The sequence below is a fragment of the Ceratotherium simum genome, chromosome 8, assembly GCF_057802395.1.
Source record: "Ceratotherium simum simum isolate JZ-2026a chromosome 8, ASM5780239v1, whole genome shotgun sequence".
Lineage (NCBI taxonomy): Eukaryota > Metazoa > Chordata > Mammalia > Perissodactyla > Rhinocerotidae > Ceratotherium > Ceratotherium simum.
The window spans coordinates 5726542-5746228 of NC_141907.1; the positions used below are offsets into that span (position 1 = coordinate 5726542).

Sequence of the window (19687 nt, forward strand, 5' to 3'; positions counted from 1 at the left end):
GCTTTGGAGAGGCTGACCCAAGTGTGAATCACCGTTCTGCTGCAAACGAGAGAATGGGCACGTTCACCTCTCTTGGCCTCAAGCTTATCTGTAAAATGGGTAATAATGTCTACTTTGAGGGTCTCTTCAGTACAAATGTGGCACTGAGCTCACACGAGCATGTAACAAAGACGTGACAGCCATCGTCCAGTTCATGTCCTTTTCCTCAAACTCTGTGTCAGTTAGGGTCTTTTGGTTGCAGGTGACAGAAAGTGACAGGCTGTCAGCTCTCATAACAGAAGTCATAGGATTACGGGTCCAGTGGCACTAACGATGTCACCCAGGATCCAGGTTTCTCAGGCTCGCCCTGCTTCATGCTGCCTCATCCTCAGGCTCCGGGCTCTCGAGTTGTGCTGGTGAGATGTTGCCACTGTGCCAGACCCCACATCCTCACATGACACAGTCCAGAGACAGTGGGAGACTCTCTTTCTTAGCTTTTAAGGAAAACAAGAGGGTCCTGGTGAGCCCTCTTCAGGCCATTGGCTTTGATTGGGTCATGTATCCACGCCCAAACCAGTTACTGTCGGAGGTGGGGCATGCAGGTGGTGAGCCAATCAGGGCCTGCCCTGGGAACTTGCAGTGTCTAAGTCCCACCCCTCTCCTAACCACACGCTGAGACTGGGAGTGTGGGCGAAGGGGAAATGGGTGCAGGGAGGACGCTGAGGAGCGTCCCACAGACTCAGGTGACGTGGTTTGGGGATGCTCAGTGTCAGAGACTGGCTGCTTCGTTGGGGTCCTGAGGATGGGGGCACAAGATCACTAAGAGCCCAGCCTGGGAGCCAGACAGCAAGTCAACAAATAGAATTCCTGCCATTGGCTCTGTGAACTTGGCAAGTCTCCTGACCTTGGACCTCAGGACTCTGGCTGGGGAAATATAACAGTCTAGAAAGTGTTGGCCCCAGAATATATTCCACATTGTCCATCTGTTCTGGAATGTTGTCTCTGCTAGTGGAGACTGTTTTCTAGGAACATTCTCCATGTGATGGGGTGTAAGCCCCCTGCTCACTGACTGGGATAAGTGGGGCATTGGTGCTTTTCTAGGTTGAGAATTTGGGGTTCCAGAGATGTCTTGCTTGAGACGCTGCTGCTTTTTGCTGGGGAGCTAGTGTCATGTGGTGGGGGGGGGCTTCACTTCTGGGCTCCAGAGCAAAGCAAGAAGTGTGCGGCTGGGATGCTGAGGGGGACAAACTGGAACCCTACCTGTGAACTTGCAACTCTCCCTAACTGGCACCACTGATTCCCTTTGCTTTATTTTTTTCTCCTAGCAGTAATCACTTTCTGATCTGTTAAAGTGTTGACTTACTTATTATGTGTTTGGCTACCTCCCTCTCTAGAAGGGAAGCTCTGAGGGCAGGGACTCTGATGTGTTTTATGCACCGAGTTTCCCCGCACCCATTGATGGTGCTCGGCTCAGAATTTGTTGAATTAATGAAAGCACGTTTGAGTGGTTTAAATTAATGAACTCTTTTCATGTAATTCTTATTGCTTCTGGATTGACATCTGCAGTGGCAACAATGTTTTCTGCATCGTCAAGGATTCTTCCCTGCAGCGAGGTGGGGCTCTGAGGATTTGGCCAAGGCTGGGAGCTGCTGATGGATCATCACTAGGGGGAGCAGCGGGCGTGTTCTGCAGCTGCTTCGGGAGAGAAAGCACCAGGCGCGCCCATGGCTGGAGATCCAGGAGACTGTCCAGGGACAGGCTGGGGATGTGGAGGGAACGAGAGCATCCTTTTTTCTTCCAAAGAAAGGCTGCTCAAAGAACTTGTCAGAACTGTAGGACTTGGTTTGAAAAGCTTGCAGTCTGGATTTGGAGGGTACTATCTCCCTCCTTCTATAATCTCAATTATATTTTATCAGTTTTGAATGCTCTGCTGTTTAAATAAGATAGCCTTCTGTTAACCAGGAGCTAAAATATATTAATGGTGGCAATTAACATTGATCACATGCTTATAATATGCCAGGCTCTGTGCTAAGTTCTTTCTGTGGTTGATCTAAATCTCTCCACAATTGGACAGACAGGGTAGGTTCTAGAGTGCTCTCAGTGTCCCCACTTTACAGAGGCTGAGGCTAAGTCACAGAGGTGACTGCCCACGGTCACACAGCCAGTGGGGGCTGGGACGTGAGCTTGCTTCTCTCTGCAGCTGGAGCCAGGCTCTAACCAGTGCTCTGCTGTGGTGGTCTGCTGAATTCAAGGTGTGTGATTCAGAAGTGAGAGTTTCAGATTACAATCAACTTTAGTTTATGACACTCTGGGAGTGTGCTGAGTGAGAAGGACATTTGTATTAGTTTCCTGGGGCTGCCTTAACAGATGACCACAAACTTGGTGGCTTAAAACAGCAGAAATTATTCTCTTACAGTTCTGGAAGCTGGAAGTCCAAAATCAAGGTGTGGGCAGGGCCGTCCCCCTCTGAAGGCTCTTGGGAGGATCCTTCCTTGCTCTGCCAGCTTCTGGTGGCCCCAGGCGTCCCGTGGCTTGTGGCTGCATCGCTCCAATCTCTTTCCCCCTCTTCACGTGGCCTCTTCCTCTGTTTCTCCTCTTCTGTCTATGTCTTCTCTTCTTATAAGGATACTTGTCATTGGATTTAGGACCCACCCCGTTAATCCAGGATTATCTCCTCATTTTACAATCTTTAACTTAATTACATCTGTGAAGACCGTTTTCCCAAATAAGGTCACATTCACAGGTCTCTGGAGTTCTGATGGGGACATATCTTTTTAGGGACCACAGTTCAAACCACTACAGTATTCATTCGTTTCCTCAATATTTGAATACCTAAAGGAGGCAAAAGTCTAGGAAGGACAGGAACTACTGTTTATTGACACCTACTGTGTGCCATGCAAGAATTATAATTAGAGCTAACGTTTATTAAATGCCTGCTGTGTGCCAGGCACTTTCCATGTGTTAATGCATTTAATCCTCACAATATCCCTGGTAGTTATGTACTACTATTAATTTCCCCATTTCACGGATGAGAACACCGAGGCATGGGCAGAAATCGGGAAACTTGAGCAAGGTGATGGAGCCAGTAAGTGGTGGGGTCAGGGATGGAACCAGCGGTCTGGGCCCAGAAGCCTTGCTCCTCAGCCTGCCTGCTCTGCTGTCCCATTCAGTCCTCACAGCTCCCCTTTTGGGTGGACATTCCTACATCCTCATTTTATGCGTGAGGAACCTGAGGCGTAGAGAGGTTTCGTGACTTGCCAGAGGTCACACGGCTCGCTGGTGGGAGTTTAGTCTCCAGTCCATAACTTCTTACTCCTCACACGGTGCTTTTTCCTCTGTGCCAAGTTGCTTTATATCAGATGGCTCTAGCTCTTCCATTGGGTAGTCAAGGTTGTGTCTGTGTTGCATTGCCTTACATACTGGCCTGCTGACAGTGGGCACACACACGTATGTTGACCAAATAATGCCACAGATATTACATCAATAGACTACCCATAGGGGATTTTGTTGAAACCATCCTTGCTAAAGCAGTAGTGTTCTTTTCAGAACTTTTTGTGAGTACCTTATCTCAAATAGAATTTATTCCTAAATCCCATGATGATAAAGTAATCACTGTAGCTGAAACGATTGTGATTTTTGTCAATTAATGAAACTCTAGTGCTTGAGAAGTTTTCTCTTCAAAGGCCTGTATTAGTTTGCTAGGGCTGCTGTAACAAAGTACCATAAACTGGGGGACTTAACACGACAGAAATTTATTCACTCACAGTTTTGGAGGCCAGAAATCTGAAATCAAGGTGTCGCAGGACCTTGCTCTCTCTGAAGGCTCTAGGGGAGGATCCTTCCTTGCTTCTTCCCGCTTCTGGTGGCTACTGGCAGTCCTTGATGTTCCTTGGCCTGTGGCTGCATAACTCCCATCTCTGCCCCCATCTTCACATGGCCTTCTCCCTGTGTGTCTGTCTCTCTTCTCCTCTTAGAAGGTCACCAGTCATAAGGGCCCACCCTACGCCAGTTTGACCTCATCTTAATTAATTATACCTGTGACAACAACCCTATTTCCAATGAGGTCACATTCTCAGGTTCTAGGAAGGACATGGATTTGGAAGGGGGGGGTGGGCGACGCTATTCAACCAGTCCAGTGCCCTGATGGGGCAGTTTCCCAACTGTTGGCTTTGTATCCAGAAACAGTTGAGGTGTATGGCCTGGGGCCAAAGCCTCCTCTTCCGCAAGCTTCTTTCTGCTTGGTTTGCGCTAGGGAATGCTGGGCGAGCCTGGGCTGGAGTGAGCTGGGGCTTACGCTGAGGTTCGCACATGGAGAGGCTGAGGTCCCTTGGAGATCTCAGCAAAGATGTCAAGCAGCCAGTTAGTTCTGTGATTGTGGGGCTCCGAAAGAAGTCAGGGCTGGAGGAATACGTTGAAGTGTTAGCTGCATATGGGGGTGTTAATGTCGTAGGTGAGGACGCAGCTGGAGGGGGGGGATACAGACGGGAAGAGGCCAGGCCTTGGGAACTCCAGACTTTCATGGCAGCCAGGGCAAAGCAAGTCTGTAAGGAAGATAGAAACTGAGACGTCATTGAGGAGGGCGGGAGGGGCGGCAGTATCAGATGCTGGTGAGAGGGATGGTGGGTCTGGGGGCCGGGAGAGCATTGGGGACCTTAGCAAGAGCTGTTTTGGTGGAGGGGTGGGGGCTGAGACCAGATAGGAGAGGCCTGAGGAGTGAGTGGGGGGCAAGGAGATCAGCCAACTCGGGAAGAAGCTTAGCTGCAGGGTTGGGGGTGGCTGGAGGGGCTGTAGGGTCAGGATTTTATTTTATTTCATTAAAGGGAGAGAAACATCAGCATAAATAAATTTCAATGGTAAATGTCTGGTTGACTCTATAGGTCCTTGAACCCATAGCTCTCCGCTCCTCTGTGCTCAGGGGCACTGACAGGGGAGCAGGGCCTGGGCTGGGGCTGCTCTCTCTGTGTCCCGAGTTCACCCGCCGAGTTCAGCTGACCCGGGGCTGTGGAAGTGCTTAACCTTTCCCTGGGCCTCAGGCCAGCAAGGGAGAGATTTTCCTGGTCATGAGCCCCTGCGATTAATTGCTTATTCTTTCTCATTTTCAGATGGATGAGATCAAAGGGAAAGATCGTGTGATTCTAGCCTTGGAGAAGGAACTTGGCGTGCAGACTGGTCAGACCCAGAAGCTGCTGCTTCAGAAAGAGGCTCTGGATGAGCAGCTGGTCCAGGTCAAAGAGGCTGAGCGGTACCACAGCAGTCCAAAGAGGGAGCTCCCACCTGGGATAGGGGACATGGCGGAGCTCATGGGTATCCAGGTGAGGGGGACAGTGGCTCAAGCAAGCACTGGGGCCTCAGAGCTGACCACCCGCCCGTCCTTCCTTCTACTGGTCCTTCTTCCAGACAGCTTGCCTGCCTTCCCGCCTTCCCTGCCCCGCCCTCCCACCTTCCTTCCATTCATCTGGCCGTCCGTCCTTCCTGCCCTTATCCCTTCCTCCCCAAATTTGCTGACGTTCACTGTGTGCTAGGCACTGGGAATATAGAGGTGAACAGCTGGCTGCTTTTGCCTCCAGTGGTCTTGGAGCTCAGTTGAAAAGGAAGAAATGAAGACATCGCTGCAGAGGATACAGTAAGAGCACAGAAAAGGACCCAGTGGAGACAGGCCCTGACTTACAGTCAGAGTCCTGCAAGATGAGTAGGAGCTTAGCCAGCAGACGGGGCATTTGGGGCAATGGTTTGGTACTTAGCAGGTACCAAGCAGCATTCATTCATTCATTCATTCATTCACTAAATGTTTGAGTGTCTATCATGTGTGCTGTGTGCACACACCAGATGAGGTGCTGCCCTTTCAGTGGTGAGTGAGGTGGACACAGTGCTTGCCCTTGAGGAGCGTCCTGGTACATCTGTGATGGGCCTTCGTAAGAGATGCACAGTGGGCAGGGGCTTGAATGTGAAGGTCCCCAGAGACCACTTTCAGATGTTTGGGAGCCATTGGAGGGTTTGAAGTCACGTCACCTTTGAGATGACTGGCCAGGCGTGGGGTGCTGTCTGTGTTGCTTGACTTCAGGGAGCCCCAGCATGGCGTATGGTCTTCCTGATGAGGAGCTCACCTGTTATGGCCTGTGAATTTCCTAAGAAGGGTCTGTGGAGTGCTTTGAGTCATTTAAGCTGCTTCAAAGTACATTTGTGTCTTGACTCTTTTTTAGGATCAGCATATGGACGAGCGAGATGTGCGGCGATTTCAACTAAAAATTGCTGAACTGAATTCGGTGATACGGAAGCTGGAAGACAGAAATACCCTCTTGGCAGATGAGAGGAATGAACTGGTTGGTAATCAGCCCCCTAGAGACAGATGGTGCCTAGTAGGATGCAAGGAAGTGGCCCTGGGGCCGCAAAACATGCCTTAAACATAAAGTTAATGCAGAGACCTTCTGGTTTTCTCTGCTTTCTTTCTAATTTCTTTCTGATTAAAAATCTAACATACTAATTGAAGAAACCTGTTACTGCCCTTTGTTTCTGCAGGAATTTATCCTGAGCAAACGGTTGAAGTTCAGTGAGAAGTATGGAGAGGATGTTCATTGCAGTGTTGTGTATAATAGCAACCAAAAACAAAACAAAACAAAAACCCAGTTGTTCAACACTCAAGTACTAGGCAAAATAATTATGGAACGTATATGCAATGAACTGCAGGCTGTCATTAAGAATGTTGATATAGATCATATTCAATTGCCGTGGAAATTTGTTCACAGTAAATTAAATGGTAAAAGCAGTTTACAGAAGAAAAATACATTGTCATCCCGGATATGAGAAGTTGTTTTAGGTGGTGTGACTATGGATAATTTGTATTTTTTGCTTATCTCTTTACTTTCTTTTGCATAAAAGTTTACCTATTTCTAATTTAAAAAATAATGAACATGGACTTCTGGTTAAAAAATAAATCTAGTAAAAATAGCAATTCTTTGACTATGTTTAAATTTGCTGGGTAAACAGTTAAACTAATTTTTATGTAGTGGTAGTCAATACAGAAACTTCTTGACAAATGCATCATAATATTTCTATTTATTCTAAATTTTATTATGAAAGTAAGCATATCTATATAATATTGAAAAACATGGGACATGAAAAGTATTAATAAGTGCCATCTCGTCACAATTTTAACAGGATCAAAATAAATTCATTTCCTTCCAGTATTTTTAAAGGCATCTTTTTATATAGCTTTCGTCAGCCTGTACATCTGATATTATGTCTCCACTTTTCACTTAAGTATTCACGAGCTAAAAAATCCCTCCTGAGCTGCATAATAGTTTACTTGGTGGATTAGAAAAAAATACAGGCTGCCTGAAACAATTCATGCTACACTGCAGTGTGTAAAGTAAAAATTAAGATGCTGCACTTCCCTCTCAAAATCATGAGGTGTAACTTCTGTCAACAGCTTGAGGTGCTGCTTCCATGTTTTTAAGGCTTCTTTAAACATACTGACCCCCACCGAGAGGCTTTGTCGTTTTGTTTTGTGGTTACAGAATGGGCCCCCCCCCCACGTCTTGTTCTGCTGCTTGATTAATCGAGGACAGCACTGCCCATCAGTGCACGGAGATGTCCCTGTGTCTTTTTCATGGCTGCATCATACTCTGCTGTGTGGACATACCATGGTCTATTCTGTCACTCCTCTACTGGGGGATACTTAGGCTGTTTCACGTTTCTTTGCTGTCACAAACGATGCCACATAAAAGATACATTTCTGTCTTTACTCACTTTATTTCTGTGGGGTAGATTTCCAGAAGTAGGATGTATGGGTCAAAGGTACATTTTATATTTTAATGACTACTGTCAGAGTGTTTTGTCTTTACTTTCTCAGCCTGGTGACTAAAAGCAAGGGTCTGGGTCAGTCCCCTGTGTTTGACTCTTGGTTCTAGCACTTTCTGTGTGGCCATGAGCATATCACCCCACCTCTCTGTGGTCAGGTTCTTTGTCTATGACATGGGGTTGGGGATGGGGATGGGGATGGGGTTGGGGCCCCCTTCTAGGGTTGTGGTGAGGGTTGGATGAGAGAGAATATCTGGAAGGGCTTAACACCATTTTGGACACATGGTGAGTACTTGATACCTGCAGTGGCTATTCCTGTCGTTTTCGTGACAGTGATGGATATTTAAATTGTTTATAATTCTCGTCCATTAAAATAACCCTGTGAAGATTATCACTGCGCATTTAATTCTCACAACAAGTCTAGAGGCAGATGCTACCATATTCCCATCTCATAGATGAGGAAACTGAGGCTAAGAACTCGGCCGTGGTCAAACAGCTAGAAAGTGAATGTGTCACTGAGGACACTGTACTCAGAAGGAAAAAGAGTGGGTGCCTCTAATTGTGCAGCCTCTGCGGTCCCTGCTCCCTGTCCCCCTACTGCTGTCATTTCTCACTGTCCCCCACACAGCAGTCAGAGTGATAGATTGTTCTAGAAGGCTGACCTGACTGCAGAGTGCTCCTGCTTCAAAGCCCTCAGGGGCTGAGGGTGGAAGTGAAATGACAGAGCTCTCCGGCTCCCTCAGTCAGGCCTCCCGATGCCTGCCCCTTCTCTGCCCATCACCCCACACCCTGTGTTCTCACTGGCCTGAGGGAGGCTGCATGAACACACCATGTTCTTGCCTGTTCTGAGCCTCGGGACGTGTAGTTCCCCTGCCTGGAGTGTCCACTGCACTCGTCTCACCGTGTTCTCACCTCCGTCACTGTCTTTTCCCTCCTCCCCGTCTGTTGGCTGGGCACCCCGTCCTGTCATCCCTTAGACCCAACCCCCAGCACAGGACACAGGTGCCAGATAGACTCCCCAGATGCTGATCACACGGAGAGACTGGAAGGACACCCCGCACAGTAGGAACTGTGCTCAGAGGACTTGGGGAGCACCTCCAGGGCTGGATGCTGCCATATTTGTCTGCATACCCCCAGCACTGAGCCTGGCATGTGTGGGGCCCAGGGGTTATCTGTTGTCTGAAGAGTGTTGAGCTCTCTGCTCACCTGTACTTGGGGAGGAATGCTGGCCAGGAGGGGCTAGGTAGTTGGATTGACCTTAATGCATGTGACTCATGACCTCTAGGGGTTATGCCAGAGGTAAAGGAAACGTGGACTAGTGGACACAGCACAGGCTACTTGCCAGTGGGGTGACCTAAGGCAAATCTGTGGGCCTCCCGCATTGGGCTGCAGCCCCCTCCTGTCGCCTTAGCCAGGGCCCTCTGAGGCTCAGGTGGGATCCGCATTTGGAAGCCAGGTGTCTGTGGGCTCTTCTTGGTGCGCGCACTGCCCAGGAAACGTGGTCCATTAGGAGCTCCGGTCCCAAGGAGGGCCCAGGTTGGATCTCTGCTGGCCTCCGGGGTGTGACGTCAGCCATCCACTGGGTCTTATAGCCGCCTGACCTTCTGTCTTTCCAACCGTAGCTCAAACGCTCCCGTGAGACGGAGGTCCAGCTAAAGCCCCTTGTGGAGAAGAACAAGCGAATGAACAAGAAGAATGAGGATTTGCTGCAGAGCATCCAGAGGATGGAGGAGAAAATCAAGAACCTCACGAGGGAGAACGTGGAAATGGTAAGTCATCGGCCACTTGGGACCAGCCCCCGAATTCTCATCAGTGTCTGGGATTCTCCAGCCCCTGACCCTCACGGTGCGCACTCCTCAGGGGCCCCCTCCCACCACCTCCACCTGGAAGCCTCACGAGCAGTATCAGGCTACACTCACCTCTCCTGCTCTCCACTTCTCCAGAATTTACAGTGCTGCGGGTGCCTGTGCCTGGAGGGAGACACCCCAACTCTGCTCTCTGCTACCCTGTGTCCTTAGACATCTCTCGTTCTCTCTGTGCCTCAGTTTCTTCATCCACAAAATGGGAATGAAAATATCAATGTTGCAGGGTTATTAAGAGGATGGAATGATGGCATAGAAAGGCCTCACAGAACACCTGGCTCATTATGGAAGCTTAGTATACGAAAGCAATTAGGACTTTTGCTCTAAGTGCTTTGCATAAGGGATTTTTATTTGCTCCAACAAGAATGATTGGTCTTTGTGGTCAGGGTGGTGTCTTGTAGCTGATGGTTTATAGAATACTCTTAGATTCATTGTCCAAAGGAGTGTAAGTCACCCCCATTTGACAGCTGAGAAGACTGAGGCTCTGAGTGGTGGAACCCCTTCTCCCGGTACCCTAACAGGTCCAGGGGTGAGTGTGTGTAATCGCTGTGCCTGGTGCGCTCTCCTCCCCCAGCTTCTCGTCCAGCTTTCAGGGCTCGGTTCGGACGTCCGCCTCCCCCCGCAATGCCTGCCCAGCCCTTTCCCTCTGCAGTAGGGCCTGTCAGCCGAGCCTCAGGCTTGGTTCTGGTCTTCATCTGTCCACTCCTCCAGCTTGGAGACTAGAGGGCTGTCGTCCTTCTATCCATCCTTCCTCCCCGTATCCCTGAGCCCACACTGCGTGCCCTGACGCACACGGTGGGTCCTTCACAAACGCCGTGGGCGAGCGGCCCTGCAGTGCTCTCTCCCCCTCTGGCTGCAGAAGGAAAAGCTGTCGGCCCAGGCGTCTCTGAAGCGGCACACTTCCTTGAACGACCTCAGCCTGACGCGGGACGAGCAGGAGATCGAGTTCCTGCGGCTGCAGGTGCTGGAGCAGCAGCATGTCATCGACGATCTCTCGCTGGTACGTCTGTGCTCGGTGCCAGCCCTCGCTTGGTGTGACGCCAAGTGACAGGGGTCAGGAATGGCGTTGGGGCTTCAGGGCGACGCTGCTGAAGCCGGTGGGGCTCGCCGAGCTCATCCCGGGAGCAGTTTCCTGGCTGCTCTTTTCCTCAGATCTTCTCCCCGGTTTGCTGCCCTTGAGAAGCAGCATCAGTTTAAGAGTGAGTGTCCTGGCCTCTACAGAGTGGGCGCGATCTGTCCCTGAGAAGGCTGATTTCTATTTTAGCTTAGTTGTTACAGACCGGGAGCTTGGAAGCCTGAACCTCCTAATCAGACCAGAGTTTGAAGGACTGTGTGTATCTGTATAAGATGAAGGGGGGGGGTGAGTGTGTCTTAAGTAGGTGAAGTGTTATATCCAGAGAATTCTGCAGCTCTCTGTGGCAGGAGCTTAAGTGCCCATAGGGAGCGTCTGCAGTGGGCTTTAGACGGATCCGAGAAGTAAAATGTGTTCTGCTGTTCTGCTTACCCAAGAGGGAATGTGATGGTTTCGTTCGTGGGTCTTCACAGAGTAGAAAAGCCAGTGATCAAAGTTCTAGAAAAGTCTTTGAGCATAATTGTCAAGTTCACTTCGCTTGTGTATCTCTTTAACTCTCTCCTTCCTTCCTTCTTTAGTTCCTTCAACCCACCCACACATCCCTCCATTCTCCCTTTCGTCCCTCCATGCATCTTCCCATCCATCCATCCATCCTCCCGTCTTCCCATCCTCCCTTCCTTCCCTCCATCCTTCTTTCCGTCCAGTCCTCCATCCTTCCATGCCTCCATTTCTGCATCCCTCCCTCCCTCCATTCCTCCTTCCCATCCTCCTCCTTCCTTTTATCCCTCCTTCCATCCATTCCTCCATCCCTCCATCCCTCCTTCCCTCCTCCCCTCCTTCCTTCCACCCCTCCTTCCTTCCCCCATGCATCCATCCATTCATCTTTGCTTCATTACACAAGACTTAACACAACATAAGATGAAAAAATACATTCAATAAAATGATGATAAAATTGAAAGAGGAATAATAAACAGATAAGACTAGAGAAAATAAAGATAGCAGCATCAGTCAAGATCAGGAGGGGCAGATGGGTAGGCCATAAGGGCTAAGCACCTGATTTGTCTCTGGCAGCCGAAGGGGAAAGGCAGCCTTGATTAGGAAGGAGAGAATTGATGGATTTTGTGTGGGGCGGAATGCTGCTACTCCTGCTACTGTTCTGCAGGTGCCAATTTTACCGACAAAAGGTACCCACAGTCTCTTGTTTCCTTCTTAAGACAACACTGCAGGGCAGGTTCTAGCCCCATATAGCAAAGGAAGAAGCTGAGAATCAGAGAAATAAAGCCTGTCCCCTGGCCCGGAGGAGACCCCACGGGGATTCGGCCCCAGCTCTGTGTGAGCGCAAAGCTGCAGCTTCCTCCCTCTCTGCTGCGGTCTCTGGTGGAGCAGCCGTCTAGTCCACACTGCCTCATGCTTTACAGCTTCCAGCCCCCGAGCAGACAGGCTGGAGTTTTCTGGCTCTGGCAAATTTTGGCATTTCTTTCTGGGACAATCTAAGTCCAGTTAAGGACTTGGTAAATGGTGTCACTCTGTAGCTCTCCATTCTGAGAAGCAGCCATCGCTTGGCTGCTGAGAACCTGGTCTGACCCACGCCCGGTGCAGGCAGACAGGCAGCACTGTAGGTCGCATCCTTTGGGATCCGGTTTGGTTGGTGTGATGTGAGGCTGGTTGAAAATGCCAACAGCTGTGTTTCCTTCTAGGAGAGAGAACGGCTCTTGCGCTCCAAAAGACAACGCGGGAAAAGCCTGAAGCCACCCAAGGTGAGCCTGTGGTGGTGCTTTGTCGCTGAGCCGAGACCTGCAGGGCAGATGGGCCAGGGAGAGAGGGGCGAGCAATCCATAGAGGGGCCGTAAAGGCAGAGACACTCACATCTCTGCCTGTTTGATGGTGAAACAGTTATTGCTGTCTCTCAAAGCAACATGAGTTATAGCCATGGACCTGGGTACTGTAATTGATTCATGGAAAGCTTACGGATGAATGCTATATTAGGTCTCAGGGGCTGCTCACCCAAAATTAAAGACATAAATACTTAGACCTTCTGAAGGATTTAAAAGACACTCAGGCTTGGTTTACATCATCTTATATCCTATTCTGAAGAATCAGGAGCTTTGCGCTTTTTTGGAATGATGCAGAACTGTGTTCTTTTTGGAAGATGTGGTTTTACAGTGACAGTGTCCAAATGTCCTGGCAGAGAGAGCAGAGCTGTGTGCAGAAAACACAGACGCCCACAGGGACTGAGCTGGAATGTAAAAGAGTAAATTGGGACAGATATAAAAAAAAGACATAGTTTGCATTTAAATCCATAGATGGTTTATCTTTTGATAGAGATACAGTTATAGAGAAATATTTCTCTTCTCTAAAGAAAACAGCAGTGCAGCTGTGATGCTGAATGGCCTCACATATATGGCTTTAGTGTCAGAGTGGCTGTAGGGAGTGATGGGGACTGTGGCAAACTGGGCCTCCATTGCTATAATGAAGTGAGCCAGGTGGTGTCAGATATTCCAGTCTTTCAAAAGAAATGGGGATCCTTATGCATTATTTCCTAGGGCTTCCATAACAAAGTACCACAAACTGGCTGGCTTAGAACAGCAGAAATTTATTGTCTCTATTTCGGAGTCTATAAACCTAAAATCAAGCTGTGGCAGGGCTGTGCTCCCTCTGTAGGGGAGTCCTTGCCTCTTCCTAGCTTTGGGTGATTTGCTGGCAGTCTTTGGCTTTCCTTGGCTTGCAGCTGCATCACTCCAACCTCCCCTTTCATCGTCTCATGCCATTCTCCCTGTGTGCCTGTGTCTTCACATGGCCGCCGTCTTATGAGGACACCAAGCCTATTGGATCAGGGGTCCACCCGACTCCAGTGTGACCTCATGTTAACTAATTACTTCAGCAATGACCGTACTTGCAAGTAAGGTCACGTTCTGAGGGACTGGGACCTCAACATATCTTTCTTGGGAGACCCAAATCAACTCATAAGACCTTACTTTATGTAAAATCTGAGGATTTTAAATGTTGATGCAAATGTTTATAATACACACTGTGGGCCAGATAAAGTGTATCTAGTGCCACAGTCAGGGTAACGTCATCCAGTCTGTGCTCGTCGATGGTTTGCTGTGTCCCGGACACTTGGATGAGTGGTTCTTCACACCATCTCATTTAATCCTCACAGCAGCCCTGCGAGGTTGGGGTTAAGTTTTCCATTTTACAGTTTCAGGAAGCGTATAGATATTAAATACAGAAATAAAGAGACAAAGTAAATTGACAAGACTGAAAATCAAACTCAAGTCTGGGGCTCTGAGGCCCAAGCTGTGGCATCAAGTCAAGTTGGATGAGGTGCAGATCTCTACGCACTAACATTAGAAACTCAGAGATGGGAACTGGTTTATTTGTAAAGACATATTTTTATTGTGGAAGTCATACAACCGCACTGAGGACTACCTGGGAAATAAAAAGAGACACGACACCCACAGGACCTCCCCGACGCTTTTGGCGTTGGCATTTTAATGTGACCCTCCAGTCCTCACTCTGCTCTTTCTTTTGGAATGTAACTGTAACTATAGAAGGCACTTTTGCACCATTTTTTTAATTGATGTTTTAATAGTTTATAACATTGTGAAATTTTTGGTTGTACATTTTTGTTTGTCCATGACCAAATATACATGTCTCCCTTCACCCCTTGTGCCCACTCCCTACCCGCATTGCCCCTGGTAACCACAATACAGTTTTCTCTGTCCGTGTTGCACCCTGTTTTTTTACTTAACATTATACTGTAAAGCATTTATCCAGGTCATCATAAGTATAAATATTTATGGCTACATAATCCATTGAGTAGATGGGCCATCAGGTTGTTCACCATTCTGCGTCTGTCGGGCGTGTTTGCTTCCAGCCCCTCGTGGTTATGCGTAATGCCGCAATAAGTGTGTTTATGCTTACACAGACAGCCCTTTCCCGGCGAATTCTGTTTTGCTCCCTGAGTGTCGAGCATTTCCTTAAGTGACTACCCTTTCCCTATCGGTGGACTTTCTGCTTCTGTAAATGTCCCCACAACAAACTCCTTTTGTTCAGAAAGCTGTGTCCGCTGTCTGGATAGTTCCCACGGATAGATTCCCAGCAGTCGAAATGTGGCTCAGACGGTGTGAGGGCTTTGATCAAGAACACGCGCCCCCCTTCCCTCCCCACCTTACAGAAGAGTTGCATCATTTCTCACAGCTGCCAGTAGTGTATGTGAACGCCATTTTCACTGTGGGACAGACGTTTAAAAAGCAACAATCTCCAGCTATTCAATGTGTCCCATTAACTGGATGTGCGGTGGCATTATACACCCCATAAAGCTTCCAAGTAGGGTTTTTGGGAAACCCAATGTGGAGTCATGACTATATTTTTCAAAACTGTATCAGAATGCTTGCAATAAGAAAAGATGATGTTTTCCCTTTTCCTATTTCTGACTGTTTATGGGAAGAGAACTTTACGAAGGCCTAGAATTGACTTACGACTTGCTAGGCTTGTGCGTCCAGCAGGCGAGCGGGCAGGGCTGTGTCCTGCTCACCGTGTCCTGTAGCTGCCTGCACAAAGCAGGTGGCTCTAAATAGCTGTTGACTGAATAAGTGAATTACCTACTGGAAAAATGAATTTGCATGACACTTCATTGTCCTGTTCTGTCACTTTAATTAAAATAGTTCAGTGCCACTCTAAGGCCAAGTATGGGAATCTCCATGGGAGTTTTTCTGAGCTGGTTCAGGGTCTTTCCCACTTACTGTTTCTGTGACCCACCAATATCTTTTATTTTTCTCAAGATTCAGCATAGATCAGTTTCCCCCCATGTTCCTATAATCCCAGTGTTGTCCGTCGCAGGATGGAATGAGTATTTGGATCCATCAGTGGCCTGAGCAGGGTTTTCGGTCCCCCAGGGCTGCCTGTCAGGCCTGGGTGTCTTCCCTTTCTTCTCCCCCACAGGCCACAGGGGTTCAGTAGTTTCTTTTTCCCCTTAAATCCCTCCGTTGCTCCCTGTCCCTTATGCATCCATGTGCTTTACCACTTTGCCCAGGTCTTTGCTCAACAGAATATAGTGGTGGATGCATTGTACGTTCCAGAATTTTCCAGAAGTCTGACAGCCCATCCCTGCTCTCCAGCCCTGACTCTCTTTTGGAAGGGCTGTTACAAGCCTCCCTGGACTGTGCCCCGGAGGGGCTCCTCCAATTCCACACCCTCCCCCCAGTTTGTGAAGATGTGGTTAGGGCAGGGCAGTAATGTCGACTCTTGTCTTCCAGGGGGGCTTCACATCCTTGAGGGATGCTGATTCTGTCTCACTGGGCTCCTGGGGACAAGACTGGTGTTGGCTGTCTCTGCCTGAGGCAGCTGCTAGTTGAGCCCCCACTGAGGGGCTGCAGGAGAAGGGCCCTGAGCAGTTGGTTCTTGGGCCATGTCTGGGGAAGGGGGCTTGTTCTGCAGAAGGTCTAGCATCAGGGCCTAACTCTAAACAGAGCCTCCACCATGGCGCTGGTGGTAAATTGAGTTGCGGCCGTTGAAAAGTACTCTCTACAAGCATAGGGTGTTGCCTTAGTAGAGAGCTGGGCAAAGGAACAATGGCTAAAATTAGTACAGTTTTCTCACGCGCCTTGGTTGAAAGTGGGGCTGGGACTCTTGGATGAGGCAGAGTGGGGGTCAGATCCAGCCGCTAGAGGTGTGGCACTGGACTCTGGGACCCTTACTTTCCTGGTTCTTACAACAGCATCACGTCCAGGAGGGTAAATTAAGCTTCTAGCTTTATGCCTGACATGTAGTTGGGGAATCAATAAATGATGGTTTCTCTTTCTCCCTTCATTTAAAGCAATACGTTTCGGTTGGAGGGCCTGTTAAATGCAGATTCCCAGGCCCTGCCCTCCCTCCATTCTAATTCATGTCCCGTGCTTTTAGAGAGAGAGTCTCAGATAACAGTGAGGTGCCATCTCGATGCCCTTTAGGGAGGACTGTCCTTTGGGAAGAATCCTGGGAGTCATCCTAGGAAACGTTAAAGCACCATTGGAAGAGCAGGCCCTTCCTCAGGCCGGTGTGGGTGCCATGGCCCCTCTTCCCCAGGGCACCCTGGGTCTGCTGCCACCAGGAGGCGGCCAATGCCTGAGGGGCTTCTGGAAGGTCACTGCTGGTCAGTGGCTCCAGAGGCATTCTGATAGGACATTAGGGCCTCTCCAAACTTGACCCTGCACCCCCAAGGCCAAGCCTGCTGCCTGGCAGAGGGCAGGACCAGGGCGCCAGCGTGCAGTACCTTTGCCTGGCTGGGACGCCCGAGCGTTGTTCATCACGTGCACACATTTTCTATTTTTAAGTAGCCAAAAGAATCTTTTTTTCCCTTTGTAGATGTTTCCACTTGACTTTGTTCCTGGACAGTCCTTGCCCACGGCTCTGTCCTCAGCCCATGAGCGTGGTGAGGGCTGGATCATGCCTCATTTGTCCGGCTATGCGCAGCTCCCAGTGCAGCGCTCCCGCCCCATGGGGCTCAAGCACATCGACTGAGTGAACTATCCGTCGCTTCACGTCTCACCTGTCTGCAGGGCTCCCTGTGGTTGGCGTGCAGCTGGGGGCTTTTGCCAGGGGTTTCTTTCCCTGAAGGGGACAAGGGCTTGTTCCCTCCGGGCTGGGCAGTGACCTTGTCACCTGTTCCCTCCTCCACAACAGCTGCCATGATTCATGTCTTACAATTTAATCAAAGAGAGAGAGGAAGCTGGTGGCAGGACCTTGGGCCCACCTGGCCAGGGGTGTGGCCGAGCCCCACATCAGAAGCACAGGAGGCCCCTCTGGGGGAGGCTCTGTGTCCTGCCTGCTGGGTTTGTGGGGCCTTTTGGTAAAGGACTTGGGAAGATTTGGATGCTGGAGATAGGACACGGGGACAATTATAAACATGCAGGGCCTGTGTCCTGGGCCATGCCCGGGCGGGTAAGCCGCATAGCCAGGCACAGTCTGCACTGTCCCAACCTGGGACAGCATTGCAGGTTGCTGGGCAATGGGGAGGAGGCAGCAGAGCTAGGGGCCTGACCTGGCCACAGAGCCTGCCCAGGGCACCTCTCATCCTGCATGGCAGTGACCACAGGGACATCCAGGCCATGCTTGAAGACTTTGGGATAGAGAGGAAGTCATGGTGGTTCTCGGCGATGAATTCAAGCAGGGCAGGAAACCACCATGCCGGGAATGGACATGGGGCAAGAGCCTCGGGCTCAGGAGAGGAACTGGGGGGCTGGTCTGCAGGCTCCTGGGCCTCCTGCCTGGCATTAGGAGGGGACTCCAGACCCAGTGGAGAGCTGAGGGGGCACAGGCCCCCTGATTCCAGCCCATTCCCTCCAGGCCATGCTTTCTCCTCTGTCTCTACCGCCTTCCTTCAGGCCCTCATCTGATCCTTGCAACAGCTCCCTGGCTGCTCCCCCCGCTTCCAGCATCTTCCCTCCCCTCGAAAGCTGCCAGAAGGATCTTTCTGAGGCACAAGTCTGACCCTGCCACCTTCTTCCTAAAAACCCTCTACTGGCTCCCCATTTCCCTGGGGGATGACGTTGGGGCTCCTTGGCGAGGCCCTCAAGGCCTTCCGGGATCCAGCCCGCTCAGCTCCTGCTTTATTCTTCCCTGCACACCCTGGCTCCAGTCCCTCGGCTTGCCGTGCTGCCTCAACCCCAGACCCTGCTGGAGCCAACGCCCTTGACCTCCTCTGCTCGCCGCCTCCTGCTCCTTCAAGATTCAGCTTAGCTGTCCCTGTTTCCTTCCAGCCTTCGCCCCTCCCACGGGGTTAGACAGCGTTTCCCTGGGCTTCCTCAGCCCTCTGCTCCTTCTGTCCTAGTGTGTGGTGCAGCGTCTTACTGTCAGTCTCCACGTCGGCTCCCTCTGGGGCTCAGAGAGGGGAAGAGCTCAGATGATGACAGTGGTTGAATGAGGGGTGATGGGGGCCTTGGGGAGCTGGGATTGGGGGCCACATGGTCTGCCCAGCACCCTAGGGAATGGGGTGGGAGCCCAGCACTTCTGGCTTATGCCCGGAGTCTCCAGTCTGGCTCCCTGGGTCAGATGCTGAGAAAAAGCAAAGGTCATTGCAGTCAGACATCCGTCCCCATCTGAAGTGGCTGTAGCCGTTCGTGCTCACAGTGGGCTCAGCCGTGAAGGCCAAGGCAGTGCAGCTCTCAGTCTCTTCCATCCCCCCATGCTTCTAGCCATCGTCTGTGGAGCACTGACCTCGGGCATGGCGGAATTTAGGTGACAGAGCACAGGGAGGTGTCACCACCCTTAAGGAGCTTCCAGCAGAGGTGGGAGTCTGAGTAGATCCAGGAGCCAACCCGACTGGACATGTCTCATGGTTTCTGCAGAGCCACGAATCCTTGAAGTTCAGGCAGCTGTTGCAGCTGGTAACACTGGCCGTGGAAAGGCTGTCCTTGGTTTTTCTTGAGCGCGCAGGTGCAGAGCAGCTCAGAGAGAAATCAGCCTTTAGACTTGTCCCAGAACTCAACAGTTTGCAGATAGCTCGATTTCTAGGATTACCTTACCCTCCCCCCATTAGGCAAGATTCTTTGTATTGTTAGTGTCAAATACTCGAAGTCATTTAAGCAAAGAAAAGAATTGATATAACTGAGAAATCTAGAGGAGGCTGGCTGTAGGCATGGCTGGATCTGGTTGCTCACGTGATATTGCCAGGAACCTGTCTCTCTCTGTCTTTCATCTCTGCTTTCCTCTGGGCGGCCTCTTTCTCAAGCTGGCTCTCCCCATGTGGTGGCCCAGACGGCTTGAGCAGCTTCAGGCTGGCATTATACTTGCCTAGCAAGCTCTGTGGTGGGAGGGCATCTCTCTTCAGTGGTACCAGCCAAAGTCCCAGGGCTGGTGCTCCTTGGTTCAGCTTGGTCACAGGCCCATCCCTGCACCAGTGCCCACTCTGGCTGGGTGGCAGCTCATTTGGAAGCATGACTTGAAGGTTTAGTCAGCACTAAATCTCATAGCATGATATGGTTACACAGCTCGTGTC

At 50.2% G+C, this 19687-nt stretch overlaps 1 protein-coding gene across 1 annotated transcript in view; it reads left to right on the top strand.

The window, feature by feature from the left end:
- Positions 1 to 19687, top strand: part of JAKMIP1 (janus kinase and microtubule interacting protein 1) — a 166199-nt gene that overhangs the window by 105324 nt on the left and 41188 nt on the right. The window contains exons 4-8 of the mRNA XM_014788875.2: positions 5082 to 5291; positions 6180 to 6299; positions 9399 to 9545; positions 10498 to 10638; positions 12408 to 12467. Coding sequence (XP_014644361.2) covers positions 5082 to 5291; positions 6180 to 6299; positions 9399 to 9545; positions 10498 to 10638; positions 12408 to 12467 — 678 coding nt within the window. The remainder of the gene's footprint in view (positions 1 to 5081; positions 5292 to 6179; positions 6300 to 9398; positions 9546 to 10497; positions 10639 to 12407; positions 12468 to 19687) is intronic.